Source organism: Centropristis striata, chromosome 16, assembly GCF_030273125.1.
Source record: "Centropristis striata isolate RG_2023a ecotype Rhode Island chromosome 16, C.striata_1.0, whole genome shotgun sequence".
NCBI lineage: Eukaryota > Metazoa > Chordata > Actinopteri > Perciformes > Serranidae > Centropristis > Centropristis striata.
The window spans coordinates 5803396-5827885 of NC_081532.1; the positions used below are offsets into that span (position 1 = coordinate 5803396).

Consider the following 24490-nt stretch of genomic DNA (forward strand, 5'->3'; position numbering starts at 1 on the left):
GGAAAAATACAAGCTGAGCTCTCATGCAAAGTGGACACACCAGGAGCTCAGCCCTGCGGTTGTACTTTCTGGACTTTTGTCTTCAAGAGTAAACTATTTGCAGAGTGGTGCGGATAATGCCTCCACCTGCACAGCAATGCAGGGTATTTTAGGAGCCACATAATACAGTGCTTGCTTGTTTGATGCCAGAAATGCAAATCAGACACAAGGACTAATTTTCCAAGAAGGGAGGAATGAAATTGTCAGCAAGTTTTGTTTCTTTAAGTGTAAATACTCAAAGCATTTAGAATTACCAACCAAGTTTTTCCACTGACTTGTTTTGTACTTAATAAATAATTCATATTACCACTTTCTATCTACCTAAATTATTTTGAAAGAACACAATTCATTAGAGCAGAAAAAGTGTAACTCTACTGCCCTTACTTTTAACTATGCAATGTTTGACTTGTGCTTTTTATTATTTTATCTATTTTCTTATCCTGCTGTATCTTATTTTATCTCATTTGTATTTTTATTTCCATTTCCCTGTTTTAATTGACTGTTTTCAATTGTGTCTTGCTGTTTTTAATGTTTATGTAAAGCACTTTGAATTACCTTGTGTGAATTGTGCTATACAAATAAACTTGCCTTGCCTTGCCAAAAAGGTGATCATCCTACACTGAAAAAAAGCGATTTTTTGGCCGTGTAATTATTATTTCAATCATCTATATAAAGTCTACATCGAAATATGAATTCAGTGCTTTTACTTTAAAATAGCAGTTTTTCATATAGTGCATTACTTAGTGATTGTTTGTTATTATGCATTCTCAGTTTTGTATGTAAACTGAATCATTCATTCCAAGTAATATTCACTAAACCAGTTCACTGGCTTAATTAGTTGATATTTCCAAGTAAAATGTGATTGAGGGACATCAGTGAATCTGCAATTTACTTGTATATTTTCATTTAAAAAAAGAAGTGGTTTTATTAAACAAATATTACTTAGAAACAGCCTGAGTAAAGATTACAAACACTCTCTGTGTGGAAAAACTTGCCTAGCTTTTTTTAAGTAAATGTCACTCCAGTTTTTTTCATTGTACCTGTGGTTGTTGTGTGTAGGATCGGCCCCAGGACTGAGAGGTGACAGGTGCGTGGGGGACGGTCCTCCCCAGGCCTCGTCCCTCCACAGAGGGAGACTGTGAGCGTTTGGCTCGACGGAGCGGATCCTCGACCTCTCTGGTGTTAGTAACCACACTGTTGATCCTACGCATGTACACCTGGACAAGGAGCAGCACAAAGAGCAACATTATTCAGCTATAAAGTAGTTCACTCTATAGTTTAACTTAACCTTTGTGTCCTCATTTGTCTCATACATTTATTCATTAGCTCACCTCTGCAGGGGATGGCTTGGCTCCCTTCTGTTTTTTCAACATTTTAGTATTAGTGTGTCATTTTGTGTCTTTTTTTGGTAATTTTGTGACCTTTGTTTCTTAGTAATTTAGTGTCTTTATTCTGTCATTTTGTGTCTTTTTTAATAATTGTATGTCTTTTCTGGGTAATTTTGTGTCTTTTTTTAAGTAATTGTGTGTCTTTTTTTGGTCATTTTGATACTTTTTTAAGTAATTTAGTTTTTTTTCTGCCATTTTGTGTCTTTTTTAGTAATTGTGTGTCTTTTTTTGGGTAATTTTGTGTGTTTTTTTTAGTAATTTTGTCTATTTTTGATCATTTTGATACTGCCTCCAGCGGCCCCCCAGGTAATTTGAGTTTGAGACCCCTGCTTTAGATCATCCAGTGTAGGAATCTTTCAAAACATATTTGGGAGGCCACTTTTAGCTAGCTGTCAAAAAAAGATTGGGGGCAACCACACTGTTGATCCTACGCATGTACACCTTGAACAAGGAGCAACATTATTCAGCTATAGAGTAGTTCACTCTCCAGTTTAACTTAACCTTTGTGTCCTCATTTGTCTCATACATTTATTCATTAGCTCACCTCTGCAGGGGACGGCTTGGCTCCCTTCTGTGCTTCAGCATTCCCACCAGCTCCAGCGCCGCTGTTCATCATTTCTTCTGTATCAAAGGTAGTGGCCCGGTAAGCCCTCCATGTTGTTGCGGACTCTGCCTCGTCCCCCGACCCTCCCTCAGTCATCGTCCTCGCACCCCCTCGTCCCCGGCCGGTGTCGTCCACGGACGCGGTGCCTCGGTTCTTCCAGGTGCTTCTCATAGTCACATTCTTCATGTCTGGTAAAATGTCTTCTTGGGAGTGCTGGGTTTGTCTTTGGTGTCTCCAGCTGGTGACCGTGGTGGTGCTACTGCTGCTGCTGCTTTCGAAGCCCGACTCTGTGTCGTTAAAGTCTGCCGAGGTGGTTTCCGGGGACCCGAGGCTGAAGTTGCTGCGCTGGCAGCACAGGTGGCTGGTGGTGGTCTCCATTCTGGGGTTAGGGTGTAGTTTGGACCTTAAAGAGGAATCGCTGCTGTCGTCCAGCCCACAGTCCTGGTCCTGGCACGACCGCAAGGTGATGTCGCTCTTGGGAATGGAGATCTCATACGGGACGGAGATACTGCCGTGGTGCTCGCTGCTGGGGCCTGGCAATAAGTACAATAAGTACAATATATCAACATTTGTTCAACATTTTAAAGAAACAACAAGCTGACAGTAAGACTGACACGACAGTAGTGCAGTATAGGGTTGTCAAAAGTATTGATACTCAAAAAAGTATTGATACTAAAACGTTGTATCCGGATACAATACTCATTTTCAAAAGTATCGACGTTAATTGATACAGTGTCAGTATACATAAGCATAGAGTTAATAAGTTTACATAAATGTTGGTGATGGAAAAGTGTTATTTTCTCTCAGAATGAAGCAGAGAAAAGTCAACCTGCAACCAAACAGCAACACACACAGCCGAAAATATTGTTCTAATTGTTATTGTTTATTGTATTTATATATTTTTTGCACTACCTCAGACCTGAAGCTTGTTATTATAGTTGCAGTTTCTTTTTGCACAACTGTTTTTTATTATAAATATTTAACCTGTGGTTCTATTAATTTTTACATGTTGCATTTTTCATGTTAATAAAAATATTTCTGTTAAATTTTGGGGTCTTTGTTTATATCCTTGTGGTATCGAAAATGATATCAGGTATCAAATATTTTCCTGAGTATCGGTATCGAGTTGAAAATTTTAGTTTTGTGACAACCCTAGTGCAGTGTCCTTTAAAATATCATATATTCAGCCATGCTAGTGCCATAGCTGTATGAATGGCAATGACAGTCTTTGAATGGTATTTTGGCACAAAACCTTTAAAACTAATAATTTCCATCAGGCTTAACTGAACTTTGTGCTTAATGCTCCTGGAGTTGTCAATCAAATACGTAGCAGGATAACATGCTAAACTAAGATAGTGAACATGCTTAACATTATACCTGCATGTTAGCATGCCGACATTAGCATTTAGCTCAAAGCATTTTTTGAGTACAGCCTCACACAAGGTTTTGAAGTGTTGTTTTAATACCTTTTAACACCTCATGTTCTAAAGCAGTTGTAACTTAAATTATATTTTATGCTGTACCTTTATATAGTGCAATCAGCTGCTGTCCATTTCAGTACTTTAACTTTCAAAAGCTTACATTTAATAGACTAAATCGTCTACAGTGACAAACTGCTACACAACTGCAGTTTTTGTGATGGTGAGATGTAAAAGCCCCCATGGAAAAAATGCTGTTTGGTTGAGGTTCTCATCTGCAAACAGTTGAATTCAGTGCTTAAGGAACTTCATGTTAAACACCTTTATGAGACCTACAACAAATTGATGGGTGAAGAGTGATAATGTAAGGTCAAACAGTTTCTACAAGACTTATTGGCCCAACAGTCATCAAGTCAGTCTTCAAAAATCCTGTGACAAGTGTTGAAAACAGGCAAGCTATATGGTATCTCACCAATTTCTATGTGTATAGTTTGTTTGGTAAAAGTGTCCTAAATCGTAAGCCCTGAACCTGTGTGGCTGTCAATGTTATACTGGCTCCTTGAATTTGATGCTTGGACATCAAAACTTTGAGCAACCCTGATTTAAAACACACCTGGCAACCTTTATATAGAGCACCATGTGGTACTTACCTATGAGGATATTACTGGTGGAGGTGTGGCGTTCTCTGATGGGTTCACTGGACACGCTGCTGCTGCGACTGCTGGTTCTGGAAGAGCTCGGGTCATTGGGGTAGATGGTGATACTACTGGTCATTTTACTGGTGGAGGTCACCATTGGTTTGGTGGAGATTTTGGGTTTGCCATTGGCGGACAAAGGTTCAGAAATCATCATTTCCTTCCTGTCGATCTCCACTATTGCAGGCTTGATGACAGCTTTTGACCTCAGCGCCTCACGCGGGCTGCACACTCGCTGGATCTCGATCCCTGATGGGATATGCGTGGGCCCCTGGTGGCCTCCGTCAGCAAACAGTGTCCTGTTGTGGAGCTCCTCATCAAACGAGCTCCTGGTAGAAGATCCCTCTGAATGAGAATCATGGACGTGGGAGTATCTCGGGTGTCTGGAGGTTGAAGTCCTACTGCTTACAGTTGTAGTAGCTGCCTCAGACACAGGCTCTGGTTCAGAGGGCCTTGATCCAGTAGATTCGGTTTCGGAGGCAGATGAATGACCTTCTGAACCCTGGTCGTTGGCCAACAGTGGAGAGATGTTGGATCTGTAGGCTGTGTAGGATCCATTGGCCTTGGACAGGGTGGGGGCGACAGATACAGAGACACATTCCTGAACCTGGTCTGCTGATTCCTGATCTGAGGCGGACGCCGTGTCCTTCTCTAAAGCAGCGAGACTGTTGATGTTACTGGAACTTTCAGGCACTACGTCAGAGTTGTTTGATTCGCTATCACTACCTACGTACAATTTGGAGAACTTTTCTACTCTGCTCTTTTTAGCCTCCCCGTCTGTCTGTTTGTGAGTTGTCCTCAGTGGCTTCTGGTCGTGAGCTGCTGGAGGGTAGCGACTAAGAACAGACGCTTTCTTAGCATCGCTAGAGGATGTGTTTACTGAGCTGGGAGTGGCTCCTCTTGTCTTCTCCTCAGCTCCTCTTCCTGTGTCTCTTACTCCATTATCGGATGAAATCGCAGTAGTTGGGGTTTTGGGCGTCCGTCTGCTCTTGTGAGCCGGACTGAGAGCTCTCCTCACAGACTTAGGAGAGCTCTCCTCTGAGTGGCTTGGCTCCTTGCTCCTCAGCTTGGTCTCTCTCCTATGCTGAGGAGAGAGCTCCCTGTTCCTGTGTTTGGGGGAACACGGCTCTGAGGCGGTTGCAGCACTCCTATGTTTGGGCTTCTCTTGTCTGAAACCCTTCACAATAATCTCTTCATTCTCAGCTTTGCCATTCTCTAGAACCTTGGCGGGGCTGTTGGGGCAAATGTTACCTCTCCCGTTGCCGTGTTTATCCACATTACTGGTTCCATTTCTTCCAACTCCACCTTTTCCGCACAGCTTAATCATGAGCTCTTCCACCTGATCGCTCAGTTGACGAGCCCGGTTTTGCTCAATCTGGAACTTCTCATGAAGTTCGCCATTTTTTGACTCTGAGTTCTTCAGATCCTCCTCCACTATCTCCAGCTGTTTCAGGCGATTCTTCAGCCTTTCCACTTCCTGTGTCAGCTCCTTTACTTTGTTGTCCTCCTGCAAACCTTCCAGACCGCTGTTCTTTTCATTCTCAGATTTGTTCAGAAGGCCGATGTTGTCGTCAGCCAACTTCAAGTACTCAAGGCTCTTCTTGCGTCCAGCCAGTTTACTGGTGAGGAGCCCCGTGGATGAAAGCTCATCCTCAATTCGTGACCTCGAGAAATCTGTGCGACCAGGGTCTGCGGACATCCCGAGGCGATTCTTCTGGTGCTCCAACTTTTCCGTCAGCTTCAATATGATCTTCTCATCCTCTCTCTGCTTCTCCAGTAGCCTCTTACGCTCACTCATAAAGGTTTGGGTGAATCCTTTGAGTTTCTCAAGCTCCATAGCCAAAGCCTGCTCAGCTCTGTCCAGCTTCGTCTCAGAACCCTCCACCTCTTTCAAACGTGCTTTGAGCGCCTCCAACTCAGACGAGAGCTTCTTGGTCAAGTTCTTCTCCTCATTCAGGCTCAGACAGAGCTGGCTGCAGTCAGACTTGCTTTTCCCAAAAGCTTCTTCCAGTTTCTCCAGTTCGGCCATCCTCCGTTGTAGACGTTCGATCTCTGCCTTCAGCTCTTTCGTCAGGCTTTCCTCCTCTTCCAGTTTCTCTCTGACTGTGCGGCAGAGATCCTCGGCTTTGCGTACCTCCTCATCCTTCCCCTGGATCTTTAGGAGACGTTTCCTCAGGGCCTCCACATCTCCAAGCAGGGATGAGTTGCTGCCTTCTCCCTGGATTACTTTGTCCTGTAGAAGAGAGAGAGAGAGTTCAACCATTTATTTATTTTAGGGATGCACGATATTGGATTTTTTGCCGATATCCGATATGCCGATTTTTTTACAACTCATTTAGCCGATTACCGATACAACTAACACCCACAATCAGGGCAAATTAGGCCAATTTCCCATTTGACATAATAAGTAAACATAACCTGTGTTCACTGGGAACATGTGAAAAGTGCAACTGTACAGCAATTAAACCCAAATTGAATAAAACTACATGTACCTTACAGACTGCTGCTTAAATTCAAATTTAACTTAAAACAAGGGCCCGATATGTGACGACTCAATCTGCACTGTGCAAACAAATCACAAAAAGTACAAAAAATATAAGCAGCTTCAGTCCCTAATCAGAACATAAATAAATAGGTGGGCTCAGACTACACTGCACAATTCTATGAGCTACAGACAAGGTGCAGCAGAGAGGTGATGTGCACCCCATTATTTAATCACTTTATTATATCGGCAAAGTTAATTTTCAAGCCAATATCGGCTGATACCGATAACGTGCCGATAATATCGTGCATCCCTAATTTATTTAGCCAGTCACATTATCTACAGTATTTCTATTTGACACACACAAACAAACACACTCCCTGAAGTCATCCAGTACTGACCTGCAGGTCGAGCAGCTCATCCTCAGACTTCTGCAGCTTGTTGGTTGCTTCTTCCAGTTCGTCCAGTCTTCGGCTGAGGCTCTGCAGCTTGTGCCGCAGGTGGCGGTGCGTCATGTCTTTATGGTCAGACATGGCTGCAAAATTCTTTGTGTCTTATCTGTTGTGTTGGTTTTGTTGTTCAGATTATTTGATGACAATGTTTTGGGAGGTCCACATTTGTGTTGTAGAGTTAACAAGTCCTTCAGGGGAGAATCCTCTTTCTCTCTCTGCGGTCTGTCTGTCACTGTCGCTTTAAGACTTTGAAGATCCCTCAGAGCGGTGTTTAGCAGACGAATCTGTCATCTGTAGGAGGGAGAGAGGAAATCACTTAGTCATCCCTAATTTGTCAATGACAGTCATTTGCATTCCCAAAAGGTGGCTCGGTAAGTGAGGAAAAAGACTGCACACCAGAACGCTACTGTATGATTTTACACTTCCGCATAATTGCTGTGACACAAACCATAGGACGAGACGAAAAGAGGACAGAGAACGACACAGTCATACAGGAACAAATCTTGCTCTGGCTTCATTTGATAACAGTTATAAATATGACAAGGAATTAGTTTCTCAATCATAAATTTACATTCTTTCAGTCAAAAAAATGAGCACAACATTATCTGTGGTAGGCATGGGCATTTGGAAGAAACCTGCCAACTCCATATAAAAATAAAAGATATATATACAGTACTATGCAAAAGCCTGTTTTGATAAAGGGCGCTTTTATTTTGAAAGGACGAAAGAGACTTGATCCTGTTGATCGTAAAAATAACTCTGTGAGTTTAAACTGTAAAGGGAGATTAAACATGAAGGAGTTCAATGTTTTATGTTTTAGCCCCTGAAGAGGCACAAGGTCAGTTTTCACAGTAATCTTCATATTTAAATATGTTTTATGTTTAAATAAGTTTTGGATCAAATTAAACTCAGTAATTCATGCTAGCAAGGTTTGATACAGTAGGCTAGTTTTGCTCAAATTAATACTATTGTATTTCTGTGTGTTTTATTATTGTTATTGAAACTTTCAGTTTGCAAACTGTAGCTTTATCCAACTTTATTCTCAGCTCATTGGCTTGCATTAATTATTCCCATCCCTAGGTACATGAACCATTCATACACTGCACCTCCTCTTCCTTTTTGCCACTGAACCACCTTGTATTTCACCTTGCCTTTCCTTTGTAGGAGATGGAGGTGACACTGCTTCAGTGTGTGTGTGAGTATGGGGGTTTCAACATGTCTGCACTGGCCTGCAGACACACACAGATAAACACACACGTAGACACACACTGTGTCGTCTCCCTGCTGTTGTATTCTGCATCGATTTATGCTCGCCTGCCTGCTTCTGCTGACAGCAGCACATCTCAATAACACCGGCCTCCTTCACACACCCCCATCTGCGCACATACACGGCCGTCACCGTGGCAACCACGACATCACAGGCCCGTCACAACACTACACCATTCATGGTCACATGGGACGGATGTGATGAGAAAAAAAAAAGAAAAAAAAAAAAGAGCCTGTGAGGTGGAAATACATTATACAAGATCAGAAGAAATATCAGAAATGCAAACCTGGACACTGAAGCTGTGTTTAATCTGTTTTTAATCAGTATATTTATATCAAGGGGTGTAATTCTACAGCCATTACTATGGTGTGTTACCCATCTGTGGGCCCAGCATGGCTCTGTGTGATGAGAACAAAGATTATTAGCACACCGCAGTATGCTTGTCAGCGTGATCTCCATAAATCTAACAGCTGAAGCTTTTGTCTCATGCATGATTCAGGTAGCGGGCTTTCCTAAATCCCATTACTCCCCTTCCCCCCGTCGTTCTGCCCAGCCTCCCCCACTGACCGCAAGGGAAAAATCGACCTGAGGGTAGGACATAACATCTGCACACATCATCACTTATCGACCCCCAGACAAGCGGCTCCATGCCTCCTCGTTCTTCTAGTCTTCAGGACCATGTTCAAAGTTTGCCTCAAAACCACCACACATAAAGACTACTGTAGTTTTCCTTTACATTAAATAACTTGTACCGCTTTCAAAAACATCAACCAATGCTGTAAATGTACCCAATCTTTTTATCTATGGTATACAACAAGGTATAACTTACCATTAGGGGTTTACTCCGGCATAGTTTCATATATTTTCTATCGTTTCATTTGGTGTAAAAAGCCCAAACCGCTCTCCCCGCAATTCATTAAATGTCTTGTTGAACATAAACCGAGGCAATGAGCTTTGAAAGTCAATATGGCAACAATTACTTTATGAAAAGGCACAGCGGACTCAAAGTGTTCAGCTGTAGTGTTTTAATTATTCTACTCTTTCATGAGGTCTGGTGGTTTGTTAATCTTTTTAGTAGGAAATACTGCAAAGTGCGCGACTGAAGAGGGAGTAGGGGAGAAGACGAATGGGGAAAAATGTTGGAGAGAAAAGGGCCTAGCTGTCCACTCGAATGCCAAAACACCTTAGTCAATAAAGTCATTTTAGGTTGCATTAGCTTTGCCCAGCTGTGGCTTGTTAAGCAAGATGTAGACCAATTTTTCTCTGTTGTCTTGAGGTGGTCGCTGTGATCCAAACCTGTCCCGACTGATCCTGTTCCAGCGGAGTAGAAATACTATGAAAAAATTCCCCGTGTTTCCATTAAAAGCAGAGAGCACACACTGGCACGAAATGTTTTACATACCTATAGTTAAACTCTTCATGACAGCTCTTCACACTGCACTATGCAGCTCAGGGAAAACAGAACCACTGAAAAGGTTAAGAGGATGACTTTTTAACAATGTGCCTCGGGAGGAACGGTTGATTCCTTGGACACCAAAGCTTCAAGGCTTGACCTGGTCGATAATGAAACATCCTTCAAGTTCAGGCTTTATTATTTTCCCATAACAGAGTTCTGATTATGTTCGAGGGTTGGGTTTTGGGCCGCGACATGACTTCTGAGATTCACCAGAGCAGCTCGGGTCGAGCCTCGTCCTGGTTAATAATGGTGTTTCGCTACGTCCAGCTACTCCTGTCTTGGCAGGCTGCCTACCTCTCCTTTCATTCTCCCTTTATTTCTTTGCCAGCTCTTTACCTCCCTCCCTTCATCTCTCCCCTCCATCTCGCTCAGACACGCACACCGCCGTGGCCAAGTGGGCGCTTTAAAGGGGCGGCGGTGCGTGCAAAGCGACTCTGGCAAGGGCCCGCCTCTGCCAAACCAATCAACATACCTGATTCACTTATCGCGGGGCTGGGGCCTCATTAGCTAGAGAAGATGCAGGGTGGCAGAGGGAAGAGAAGGGGTGAGAGATTAGAGCTGAAGAAATGATGGAGGACATCAGTGTTTAGTCCAAGACCTTGAGCTTCTTCCATTAAAGTCTGGTAGATTTGCCACTTTTAATCTCATAAATCTGTGACTTTTTTCTCTCATAGATTTGCCACTTTTTTCTCATAGATTTGCCACTTTTTACTCATAAATCTGCAACATTTTTCGGGTTATTTGCCACTTTTAATCTCATAAATCTGCGACTTTTTTCTCATAGATTTGCCCCTTTTTTCTCATTAATCTGCGACTTTTTTCTCGATTTGTTACTTTTAATCTCATAAATCTGCAACTTCTTTTCTCATAGATTTGCCACTTTTTTCTCATAAATCTGCAACATTTTTCAGGTAGATTTGCCACTTTTTCCTCATAAATCTGCAACATTTTTCGGGTAGATTTGCCACTTTTAATCTCATAAATCTGTGACTTTTTTTCTGATAGATTTGCCACTTTTTTCTCCTAAATTTGGGACTATTTTCTTGAAATATTACCACCCTCCCCTGAGTCCGTATTTTTATTTTTATTTCATACTCTGCCTAAATACGCCGTCATACAAGACAAAGACAAGACACCGTGTTATGATGGAGGAGTGAAGGATATCAGTGTTTAGTCTAAGACCTTGAGCTTCTTCCATTAAGGACCATGACCCACATAGATAAGCTTTCACTTCATATTCCTTTGAATATTTATCTTCAAAACTGTGACACGAAAAAAAAGGTGTGAAACTGTTTAGCCAAGAACAGGTTTGAAGGGAGGGGATGGAGGGAGGAAGTATGGCCGGAGGGGAGTCGCTGAGGTATTCTGAACTCTGCTCACACTGTTTTATTCCCCTGTTCGGAGCGTTGTCGGACAATTATGGAAAAAACCTGGAGGGGGGTAGGAGCTGTGAGGCAGGGGAACTGACCCCTTTAACGCAGACACATTCCTACTGATGGACTAACCAGGGCACTGCCAGTTCCTCGCTCTGCCTCGTCTGCTCCTAACCAGGCCACTGACAGGCAAGTCTCTCTGCAGAAACCCGTTCCTAACCAGGCCATTGTCTGGGTGTCATGGCCGGGCCCAGGGAGGATATTAGAGGTGTGACTCAGCAGAGGTCCCACGATACGAATTTATCCCAATAATTGAGTCACAATACAATATTATTGGGATTTTAAGCATTTTGCGATATGGTGAGTATTGCGATACAATGTGTTGACATTTAACTGCATTTTGTATGCAAATAAGAGAAAATTTTCAGTGTATTCATCTCACTTCAGTCTTTTTATTTCTCCACAATGAGTCAAACCCACAGACTGACCAACAAAGTATTCAGTCAAACTGAACTGAACTGAACAAACATGTATGGATTACAACAACTGCAGCATTTTATCAAACTTTCAAAAACTTTAAGCTTCACTGCTCTGAATATTTTTGAATGAAACATAAAAAAAGCCTGACTTTGCAGTGTTATTTCGACATCTTCCTGACACGATATCCTGACGCACATGGTGCCTATAGATATAGATTTCTTAGATCTTCTAGTTTCATATGATACCAGTGTCTCCAGTATATTCCTAAAAGTGAGCCTGCTACAGCCTCCGGAATAAACGAAAATGGCGGAAAAAAACTGTTGGCCAGACAGCCTCTGGAACGCAAAATATCGATACTTGGCGGCCATGAATCGACATATTAATAATAATAATATTGCCACGCAAAATAACGCGATACTATGTGGAATCGCTTTCATCGCCAACTTCACTCTAAAGATGTTGATAGGTCGAGTAAAACCGGAGTAAAAGGTCAAACATATTTAGTATAAAAATATAGAACTAGACGTCATCCTTATTTTACCTCTTATTTTATATTTGTAACTGACATTTAAAATTCTTCATTGAGCATTATTGTGTTTTTGATTGAAAAAACTTTTTCAATATTAGAATTATGTTGTTTTTTTGTTTCTTTTAGGTTCAAAATGTTGATCAAGTAAGTCAAAGTGAGAGAAACACAATTATCAGGTCATACAGGTGAGGTTGTGCTCAAAAAGTGGCAGAATGAAAAGTGTTTTTTCTCATAGATTTGCCACTTTTTTTCTCATAAATCCGCAACTTTTTTTCTTATAGATTTGCCACTTTTTTCTCATAAATCTGACTTTTTTCTCATAGATTTGCCACTTTTTTCTCATAAATCTGCAACTTTTTTTATCATAGATTTGCCACTTTTAATCTCATAAATCTGCAACATTTTCCAGGTAGATTTGCAACAATTATCAGGTCATACAGGTGAGGTTGTGCTGAAAAAGTGGCAGAATGAAAAATGTTCAAAAACTTACAAAATAGCTCAAGACTCCAACGGTGATGCAGCATCTTGTAACTAAACTGACGGCCCCATATAAAGTAAAGAGAACACTGAAATGCTTGAGTCTGACAATGTATGACTCTAACACCTTTCCCTTCCTGAAATCTGGACAGGAAGCTCCCTACTTGACCTCTCTCACTCCCACCGCCGCTGTTACGAGAAGCAGGACGCTGAGACTTTTTATCGGCGGCGGCGGCAGACTGGAGACATGTGAGGAATGTAGCAGCTTCGGCTCTGTTGATACGTGTGACACCTTCAGGGAGTGGAGCCGCTGGAATTTAAGGTTTTATATTTCACATTTTTAATGAATGGGTTTGGTTAACTGGAGCATATTTTCTAGGATTCTGGAAGGAGTACAATCACACAGACAGAACTAACCACATTAATGTTGCTAAAGCTGCAGCAGCCATTACTGTCATTTATTGAGCAACATCAGCATCTTACAGCTGCAAATATCACAGTATTTTATTTACGAAACACCTTGATATTGATATTGAGATGGTATTGTAGGGTTGAGTATTGATGCGTCCAAAAAAAATAGTTTACACTAAGAGATTTTGGATAATTAATCCCAGTAATGTGTGTTTAAAGACTAAATGGGTTATTTAGCAAGTAATAGAACAGCTAGAACTGTTTAAGAATGTTTAAATTACAAAATAAAACATGATATTTTGCCATATCATGATATCCAAAATCTAAGACAATATCAAGTCAACCATGACAATATCACTATGATATTATATAATATCTTGCCCAGCTCTACTATCAGATTTTCAATATCATCATGGCCAAAAAGAATCAGAATCAGATTCAGTTTTTGAGTAGGGTTTGACATATAAGGAATTTGCTGTGGTGTACTGGTGCATAAGAATGCAGGATAATGATATTATTGTGGTATCTATAAGAAAAATATGAAATGTAGAGTAATGCAACCAGTCAAATTCACCTTTGACTTTGTTTATATTGCGTTTTTTTTCTCTTTTTTGGCAAATAAGGTGATGAGAAAGTCAAAAATGAGAGGGTCAGTGTACAAAAAGATCAAATAATTTGGAGGCGCTGGATTATTTACACGATAACCATGTGTGTATTATTACCCCAATATCAATATCTCAGTTTTTAAATATCAAATTCATCATCAATACTGCTATATTTCAGCTCTAAACTGGTTCTCATGTCGCGTCCGTCTGCTGTAGGTGGTGCAGGTTGGCATGTGTGAAAACTGGTCACACAAAGACTGAACAGCTCGCTCCTTTGTGGAAAATCTCAAGCCCGCTAAATCTAAATATGTTAGTTTGTGTGTGAGTGACTTACACACCTAGACGGCTCACATCCAACAAGAGAAAATAGAGACCCAGGATATTGCTGGTTACATCTACGAGCAAAATACTCAAATCCGCATCTTTTTTCTTGTTGATTTGCCATATTTAATCTCATAGATCTGCCATTTTTTTTGTCATATATCTGCCACTTTTTTTGTCATATATCTGCTACTTTTTCTCGTACATTTGCCACTTTTAATCTCATAAATCTGCAACTTTTTTCTTTTAGATTTGCCACATTTATTCTCATAATCTGCTTTTTTTTTCTTGTACATTTGCCACTTTTAATCTCATAAATCCGCAACTTTTTTCTTGTAGATTTGCCTTTTTTTCCTCATAAATCTACAAACTGGTTCTCATGTTCGCGTCCGTCTGCTGTAGGTGGTGCAGGGTGGCATGTGTGAAAACTGACTGTCACACAAAGACTGAACAGCTCGCTCCTTTGTGGAAAATCTCAATCCCGCTAAATCTGAATATGTTAGTTTGTGTGTGAGTGACTTACACACCTAGACGGCTCACATCCAACAAGAGAAAACAGAGATAAATATGTAAATGGGAGAGTCAGACAGTGATGCAGTCAGGAGGAGGGGACTGACAAAAAAAAACAACAACCAAGAAGCTTCATTTTGTCTTGGACCAACAATACCAAACAGACTTGGAAGTCAAACTTCGTTGAAGAAGTTCATCCACTCTGTTGGCTCTCTCTCTCTCTCACACACACACACACACACACGCACACACACACACCAAGGTTACAATCATACACCATATCATTAGGGCTTTAGCCACTCTCTTCCTGCCTGCCTGTTGCCTTCAGTACATTCTGTTCTCTCCATGAAAGAGAGAAGGAAGGAGAGAAAAAAAATCCCCCTCTCCTGCACTTGACGTTGGAACTTCTGGGTTTGAAGCTCTTCTGCCTCATAAACGGTAGTTAATAAAGGGCCCCAGTCCAATCAAAATGCCTCAACCGCATCTTCATGTAGGGGGTTATTGCCAGTTTGCATTTGCGAATGTGTGACAAATACTTTGTGTGTGTTTTTCTGTGTGTGTGTGTTAGAGGAGGGACGGCTGCAGTGGATGGATGCTGGCGCAGCACTGGAAGCCACAAGATGGTGGAGACCTGATGCTTGGCCTGCATTTTTCCGTTTTTCCAAGAAAGAGAAAACCGGCATCCCATAATGTTCGGTTTGTCGTTTCCTGTGCTGTCATGTTCCTTTTTTCTTCGCTCTGTGTGTGTGTGTTTTGTTTTTTTCACCCTTTCAGTTTTGCACCGCTTCTGGAAAAATGGTAAAGAAATGAAAAAGGCCGTGTTGCATTTCAGCAGAAAAATGGATAAGGAACTAAGGTCATGTAGCGTATTCATTAGGGATGGGAGTACCTACTCTCCTTGGGTTTTTCCTTAACATCCTGGGAGAAATGAGCACTTACTGCACAAGTATTGAAATGTGGTGAAATGGTGGGTAAACAAAACGTCGACTCCGGTAAAAAAATAGATTTGTTTATGGGAGAGGACATAGAAGTTAACCACAATACCACTCTAACGAAAAAGCAGATGCTTTCTGTTTGTCACTCAACGTTAACATATTCCTTCCTGACACCATTTCCTTTTCTCCACTAGAAATAGAGTGAAAGCAGAATAAAAGTTAAGTAGATGCATGACAGTTTTGCTCCATTACTCCGGAGGGTCTTTCCTGCGAGGCCTCGGCTGCCAATGATTGGAAATACTCGGCAGGGACACTTAGCTTCATTTCAGTTTGGATTTCCTGTCATTTGTTAACAGTCTAAACTCATTTTACAATTTAAGAGAAACGGTGGCTTTTTATGGTTTTGAACGCAGGGAGTGACAAAGCCAAAATAACAGAGGGAAGAAGGAAAAAAAGAAGGAAAATGAAGACGGCAGTGCGAGAGAAAGTCTATTGTTGGAAAAGAAGTTGTTGTCTGGAGTATGTGGAAATAACTTTAGATCTGGGAATTGTGAAGGAATTTTTTTCAGTTTTTTTTGACATTTAAAAACAACTAATCAAGAAAAAAAATTACCAGGTTAATTGAGAATGAAAATGATTAAAAAATAAAAATCCCTAGGGCGATCTAACATATAACACCTGCAAAAAGTTTAATTAATTACAGTTATTAGTTACTTCATTACTTCAAATATAAGTGAAATATTTTTCTAATTACTGCATAAGAGAAACTATATCGTCTTTTTACAGTTTTAATTAAATATTAATCAAAAAGGTAACAAAATATGGCATTGTGTTTTATTTCCATTTAAGTCATTGTCCCAACTTTTGGAATTGAGGTTTTACCTGCTTAAATTCTCTTATAACTGCACACATTGTGATGATATTTTAGTGTTGCTGTGGCAAGACTACAACGGCATATTAGGGCCAAGTATGAAAAAATAATAATAATACGGACCCAGGAGAGGGGGGTAATATTTTGAGAAAAAAGCGGCAAATCTACAAGAAAAAGTAGCAGATTTCTGAGAAAAAAAGTCAGAAAATACGCTAGTGTTTTGTTTTCAAGGAACTCCATCACCACAGAAGCTGCACATGCCTATGTCTATAGGGAGTGACTTAATCAAATTATACTTTGACCTGATTTAGTAATAAGGAAATACTTGCGGTTTTAGCCCAGAATCACCATATTATCATAAGTATCCAGACTTTGAAGAGACACTGCTGTGAATTGGGCTTATTCAGAAGAAAACACTGTACTAATTTAGATAAGGTGATGAGGAGCTTTTCTGCATAAGGAACTAAAACACAATGGACAGATGAAGGATATCGCTGGTTACATCTACGGGAAATTCACTCAAATCTGCAACTTTTTTCTTGTTGATTTGCCATTTTTAATCTCATAAATCTGCGACTTTTTTGTCATAGATCTGCCACTTTTTCGTCATATATCTGCTACTTTTTCTCGTACATTTGCCACTTTTTATCTCATAAATCTGCAATTTTTTCTTTTAGATTTGCCACTTTTAATCTCATAAATCTGCAACTTTTTTCTTTTAGATTTGCCACTTTTAATCTCATAAATCTGCAACTTTTTTCTTTTAGATTTGCCACTTTTAATCTCATAAATCTGCAACTTTTTTCTAGAACTTTTTTTTTCAACTTTTTTTCTCAACTTTTTACTAGATTTGCCTTTTTTTCTGTCATAAATTTGCAACTCTTTTCTCTAAATATTACCCCCCTTCCCCGGATCAGTATATATATTTTTTTCATACTTTTTTTTTTTCATGCCCTAATACCCCATCGTACAAGACATAGACAAGACACTGTTATTTAATTTAAAAGGTAATTTGTTACACTTCTAGTTACCACAAAAAGTAGTAGAATTACATTAAAGTGTTTCTTTCAACGCTGACAATAAGTTGCACAGAAGCGGATAATGTGCACAACCAATCCCAGCTGCAATAAAAGCATGCACACATACAGTACAGGGTAGTGACAGGTTATGAATATAAATATGATCGCAAATCTTAATCTTATTCTTGCTCTATTCTGAAAGTTGAAATGTGGCCAGTGAGGTCAAAGGTGAAGCTTAGAACAAAGCTTTCCCTAACAACGTTATGATCAGTTTTAGACTGAAAGCAAAGCCACAGTCCTCTCTCCGGTCTTGGCCCAGTAACCCAGAGTCTTTTCTAGGTCTCTCCTCCCCTCCCCTGTCCGTTTACATCAAGAGTCTTGTTACTGGGGCTTAAAAGCAGCTTGATGCTTATGTGAGAGGGCATGATAAGAAGATGAGAGACGGACATATGGGGAGGAGGATAAAAACGCTGGGGAAAGTTGGAAGAGAGACATGACAGGGCTTACAGTGCAGGAGAACGCTGGTTCTACACATGCACGAAATTTCTGGCTTCTCTGTTTATGACCCAGTTGCAGATGTAACTCTGAAGGTTGAATTTATACTCAAAGCCCTCAGAGCTTCTCGGCTCGGCTCGCCTCCTGATCTTTGGTGCCGCAACAGTAATTTGGGGCATGTTCTTGATCGAACATCAGCACTACACTCAGACAGGATTACATGAAACAGTCAGTGTTGCTGTGACGAGAAGCAGAGCAAGAGAAGGATATTAGATGCTCTATTTTAAAAAAAAAAAACCAGCAGCTCCTGAAAATACTAGCCAGTCAGTTGCTAGCTGGGCCTCGGGCAGATCTGCAGCCAGCCAAGGAGATCTGGAGCAACTTAAATGTAATCAGTTCTGATAGAAACACAGAATCTATCAAGCTTCACTCAATAACAATACGACAACTACACATCAATAATAATACGTCTTGCATCCTTCAGGTACCGCTCTGTTTAATGCAAAACACATCTCTGGACATAACTGCACATATTCTCTTTTTATACTGTCAACTTTTGCACATCCATGCACAAAACTGCTCAGCATGAAATAATGCACATATTTCTTAAGTATTTTTATTGTCCTTTTTTGTTCTCTGTTTCTTGACTGCCTGCAGTACTTGTGTTTGCCTTTTATATTTTCTTTGGTATTTTTTATCCTTATGCATCAAGAACCAATCAAATTCCTTCTCAGTTAAAAACTATTTGACAACAAAGAGTTGTGTATTAAGTTATTGTCCTGGCAGGTGATGTTGCAGATTAAAGGTCAGAATTAACCAAAACCTGACCCATCCATCCATCTTCCTCTGCTTATTCGGATCCAGCTGGTCTCACAACCAGCTCTGAACACATGGTGAGTCCTTATCTCTGCAGGAAAAAAATGTGCTCCAATACAGTTTTCACTCAAACCTACAGCCACACAGATCAGCCCAACCTTATACCATTAATAAAATGTCCATGCGCTGACTGTCCAACACCTCAAAAATGCTGTACTTTCATAAATAATATGAAAACTAGATGCAAAATTAGATTTGCATAATACTTTCTAATAGGGCTGGGCGATATATATATTGATATAAAAAATATATCAATATATTTTTAAATGTGATATGGAATTAGACCATATTGCATATATCGATATAGTTCAAAGGGAGGCTACTTTATATATAAATGCTGCCTTTACTAGGGTTTGTCATATTCAGTTCTTTTGTAATGTTCATTATTCTTTTCTCATATAAGTGTATTTATTTCAGAAAAAAAGATTGGCCTATTTTATTTCATAGGTTATATTTATTGAAGATTTTTATTTTATTTAAATGTGCACTATATGGCGCTTTGATTTTATAAAAAGGTACTCCTGTCGTTATACAGTATTTACGTTCACTTAAATAAACAGTTTCAATAAAACTACTTGTGACATGTCATATTTGACTTTGACTGAACATTTGCTCTCACTTTGCGATAAAAATATCAGGATATATATCGTATATCTATATTCAACCTAAATATATATCAGGAAATTACTTTTGGTCCATATCGCCCAGCTCTACTTTCTAAATATATGTGAGGTTCACTTGCATAAGACAAACAAGTTTTCCTCTTGATATTGATTTAAACACACAGATTTATGTTCCATGTGACTCCCCGTCTTGTTTCCATGAAATATTTCCCAGCTCTTCTCCTGCATGCCCTCAGCCTGCTGCCCTTTGTGTTTGTGGTCAGAGGTCAGTGACACTGTAAACATGAAAAACTCTCCACACAAGACACCGAGGCAAACAGGAGCGAGGCCTGATTAGGAGAGCAGATTGTGTTTGGTCCTGCAGTCTGACTACGATGTTGGAAATCAAACTGGAGTTTCGTTGCTTAATAGTTTCGTACAGATAGAAAAACACATGTGGGCACTTCAAATCTGACAAGGACAATAAAATTGTAATAAGTAATTTGTGGAAAAACCCCATCTCTCACAATTAAGCCACTGAAGTATTGCACATAAAGTATTATATGATCAGACTGTAATGAGTGACATAAATGCAATTAATTCTTTCTTAACCCTTCCTGTTATGTTTGCGGGTCAAATTGACCCATTTCAAAGTTGAAAAAATCTAAAAAGAAATAGTAAAAAATATTTTTTCATAAAAAGAAAGACTTTAAAAATGTAAAATAAAATTTCCAAAAAATCAATGTCATGTAAAACCATTACATTTTATATGTAGGTCTTTCCAATGTACATAAAATAAAGTTTTAACATGCATTTTTAATGGAAAACGAGTGAATTATCCTCATTGAACCATGATCTGTGAAAGGTAAAGAACACCAATGCACTAAATATTGATTGAAATGGTTAGTAATAGATTTAATTAATGAAATATAAACAATGTTTATTGGGATTTTTTGGATAATTAAACATGCCTCGGGTCAGATTGACAAACATTATTGCTGTTCCTGAGAAAGGATCATAACAGGAGGGTTAGGTAATGAGTAAAACTCATGTTCATAACATCCATGTGCACAAAAATGACGATTTCAAGAATGTGCATGTGATTCTGCATGTGTATGCGTGTGTAATTTGCTATCTTGTGGCAGAAACCACAGGAAACCCCAGCTGTGAAGTGACAGACATTAAGACTCCAGTAGGAGACGTAACAGTTTGACCACACTGTGACATTAATAAGAGCTGTGATTAGATAAGATGATCAGAGGAGAAGTGCTGACACTATCTGTGCTTCTGCTGCATTGGTTTTGATGCTTTTTCAAACTATCTATCTATATCTATGTGCAAAGATCCTGTGATGTGATCAAAAAGCTCTAAGAGGAACATTGTCGTGAATTGGGCTTATTCAGAAGAAAACACTGTACTAATTTGGATGAGGTGATGAGGAGCTTTTCTGCACCAGGAACTAAAACACAATGGACAGATGAAGGATATCGCTGGTTACATCTACGGGCAATTCACTGAAATCTGCAACTTTTTTCTTGTTGGTTGCCATTTTTAATCTTATAAATCTGCGACTTTTTTTCTCATAGATTTGCCACTTTTTTTCCTCATAATCTGCTACTTTTCCTTGTACATTTGCCACTTTTTATCTCATAAATCTGCTATTTTTTTCTTTTAGATTTGCCACTTTTATTCGAATAATCTGCAACTTTTTTCTTTTAGATTTGCCACGTTTATTCGCATAATCTGCAACTTTATTCTCATACATTTGCCACTTTTAATCTCATAAATCTGTAACTTTTTTCTCGTACATTTGCCACTTCTAATCTCATAAATCTGCAACTTTTTTCTCGTACATTTGCCACTTTTAATCTAAAAAATCTGCAACTTTTTTCTTTTAGATTTGCCACTTTTTTCTCATTATCTGCTACTGTTTTCTTGTAGATTTTTGCCTTTTTCCTCATAAATCTACAACTTTTTTTTCTTGTAAATTTGCCACTTTTAATCTCATAAATCTTCGATTTTTTTCTTTTAGATTTGCCACTTTTTTTCTCATAAATTTGCAACTCTTTTCTCTAAATATTACGCCCCTCCCCCGGGTCAGTATATTTTTTTTATCATACTTTTTTAAAGAGGAACTCTCTGACCTCCCATTAACACAGTCAGGACCAACAGCAGCTACCTATTTAAAGCTATGCTGCTTAACAGCTGTTCCGGCACTCTCAGGTGTCAGCAGACGTCAGCGAAAACTTTATATGACTGAACGAATGCACACACACGCTCACACACACACTCACACGCTGAACTGCTCAGTAAGGAATGTGTGTGTTTGTGTGTGTGTGTGTGTGTGTGTGTGTGTGTGTCCCCGTTTAACACTGATAAGTGAACATGAAAACATCACAACATGATGACACTTGTCAGACTCGACACTGGCTAACTAACAGTCTGCATGTGTGAAGAAGTATGAGTCAGGCGGAGAAAGAATGAGGCGAGGCAGACAGACAAACATCAAGAGAGACATAAAGAGTGATAAGAACAGAAAATGACAGACTCACACTCATTCATTACCTCCACCCTGCGCTGTTTGTTTGTGTCTTTGTTTGACAGTTGTCAAGATAAAAAATATCTATGAAATCCAGTGGAACGCCAAAAAACAAGATTTCTTGACACTGCTATGTTATCTAAAATACTTTTCTCTCTTGTGTGTTTGCTTTTGTTACAAAGATGGGGGATTTTTTACAATTACTCTAAGATTTTTTTATTTCATACCTTTTTTGTATTGTTATTTTACTTTTTTTGTAACTGCTGAGAATGTAAGGGAACTTTGTTATTAAGTTTTCTTTGTAATGGTAAAAAAAATCTCGGTTAAAAATGCTTTTTTCTCAAACTACTGCACTACAATCGGCAGATGCTTATTAAATACAAACATTTTCCCACGTTCTGAGTATTGTGCAGCCTTAGCAAAGTGCTTTCTAGCTGAACTTGAAATTGTTAAACCTGACTTTCCACTAAGCCCACACTTAAACAAACATTTACACAAAGTAATTTGCCGTCAGAAGATAACAGTGTGTGTGCAGTATCTGCAGAGTATCAGTGGAGGAGAGCTCCTGAAAACTCTCCTCCAGGTGCTGCAGAGCGTACAAATGCATTTACAGGCTTATCAGAGTGGTGAGGTGAGATTTATGGAGAAAACGCTACCTCACATCCGTTACATAGTTCAAATGCTCATGCCAGATGGACTGGGTTAAAGAATGTAAATCAAATAAAGGTCTGTGGAACATAACAGCATAGAAATCATATACTGAACTACTGATGGGGAAACCTGTCAACTTGAGCATCTATAACATTAACGATCAATCGCTGCATGCATACATGGGCAAAATAAAAGATATATATACAGTACAGTAAATAAAACTGCCTGGCTTGCTCTGCTTGGTGCAACACGCTGCTGCTCCATCAAAAGTCTAGTTGGTGCAGATTTTACGCAGAGAGTTTCTTCCAGGATGCTTCTGAAACGCACCGCTGTGCATCAGGTGGAACCACAGGCTTCGTCTAGACTAAAACAACTCTAGGAGTCACGTTAAGGAGTTAATTATAAACTCAAGGTCAGTCTGCTGTGTGAGCTGCAGCACAGAAGGAGTCAAAGTTCACTTATGTGTCGGGTTCAGATGGAGAGTTGAACTATAAGACGATGTTGAAAGATTTGGTGTCATTGCGAAAAGTAAATGTGTAATCTTTTTTTGTCATTTTGTGTCTTTTTTTAGTAATTTTGTGTCTTTTTTTGGTCATTTTGATACTGCCTCCAGTGGCCCCCAGGTAATTTAAGTTTGAGACCCCTTTGCTACAGCCTCCAGAAAAAGAAAAAAGAAAAACAGCACAAATACTGACGGCCCACCAGCGCTAAATATCGATACTTGGCGGCCATGAATCGATATAATATTGCCATGCAAAATATTGTGATTCTCTGCTGTATACATTTTTTCCCCCACCTCTATAAAATGCCTCATGTAACCAGTAAAAGTGGTGTTTTTACTGGTTTAATAACTAATTTTCCTGCTTGTTGCATCACAAAATCTCACAATTGAAGTAATTACTTAAGTGTGACATTGAAGTGGAAGGTCAGCAATTGTGTGTTTTGCCATTTCCTCCAATTGAAGGTCAAGAACAACATCTAATTACTATCCCTTCTTTTCTTCTTTCCTCTTCACCTTCAGTCCCTGTCACTATCATCCCCCCCTCACATGACCTCTACCTCTAAATACCCCCCCCCCCCGGTCTCTGCTGCTGCATTCCTTCTGTTTCCTTCCCTCGCCCTTCATCCTCGTCCCCCTGCCTCCCCTGCTGCACGTACTCGTCCGTGCCGCTGTGCCTGAGAGAGGAGGAGGTGACAGCTGATCATCAAACTCTCTGCTGATGACGGGTTTTGGCCTTTTCCCAGGCCGGCCCCCTCTGATGGCTGACGACAACCGCCTACAAACACTGTCGATTCATAGACTCATCAATAGCTCTCAACGTACAGCCCTTCACCCTTCTGCCTGCCTGCCTGGCTGCTTGACATCCTGCTCATTCACTGCTTCCCCGTCCTAACACAGAGCACACACACACACACACACACACAGAGCTGGGTTGGCAGAGCTTGGCCGTGCTTCATCAGCCTGAGCCTTGGCATTAGCTGCCTGCTGCGGCTGAATGGAGACCTCAGTGGCTCTCTGATGAGAGAGAAACAGAACGGAGAGAGAGAAAGAAGTAGCAGTGCAAAAGCTTTGAGCGGGCCAATGTGCAGAGCAAAATGCATGTAATAATGGGAGGTAAGCAGAGAACAATAGAGAGAGAGACAAGAAGGAGAAAGAGAGAGAGAGAGAGTGATGAGGGGAGTGACTCCACAGAATGCAGAGCAGGTAGCTGCCAGAGTGGATTACTGCAGCAGGAATGCAGCACTGAATGGCTGCAGGATGGAGGGAGGGAGGGAAGAGGAGACGGAGAGAGCAGGAGGTAGTGATGGAGGTGTGCATCTGAGGAGAGATACTGAGTCATACAGTTGTTACAGATTGTTCTGTTATTCAAACACAGTTGTTGGAGTGTAAATGTATGTTAAAGCAGGGATAAAACAAGCTGATAAGCTGAGCTGCTTATCACATTTCATACAAATGTGCTCACATGCGTTTAAATATTTGAACATGTAATAGGA

The 24490-nt window shown here is 40.1% G+C and overlaps 1 protein-coding gene across 2 annotated transcripts in view; it reads right to left on the minus strand.

Annotated features, from left to right (window-relative positions):
- luzp1 (leucine zipper protein 1) overlaps positions 1-24490 on the minus strand; it is a 79332-nt gene that overhangs the window by 18267 nt on the left and 36575 nt on the right. For both annotated transcript variants that reach the window (XM_059352807.1, XM_059352808.1), the window contains exons 3-6: positions 7028-7369; positions 4100-6377; positions 1972-2564; positions 1080-1256 (exon numbers count right to left, since the gene is read on the minus strand). In XM_059352807.1, the coding sequence (XP_059208790.1) occupies positions 1080-1256; positions 1972-2564; positions 4100-6377; positions 7028-7159 (3180 nt within the window). In that variant the 5' untranslated portion in view covers positions 7160-7369. The remainder of the gene's footprint in view (positions 1-1079; positions 1257-1971; positions 2565-4099; positions 6378-7027; positions 7370-24490) is intronic.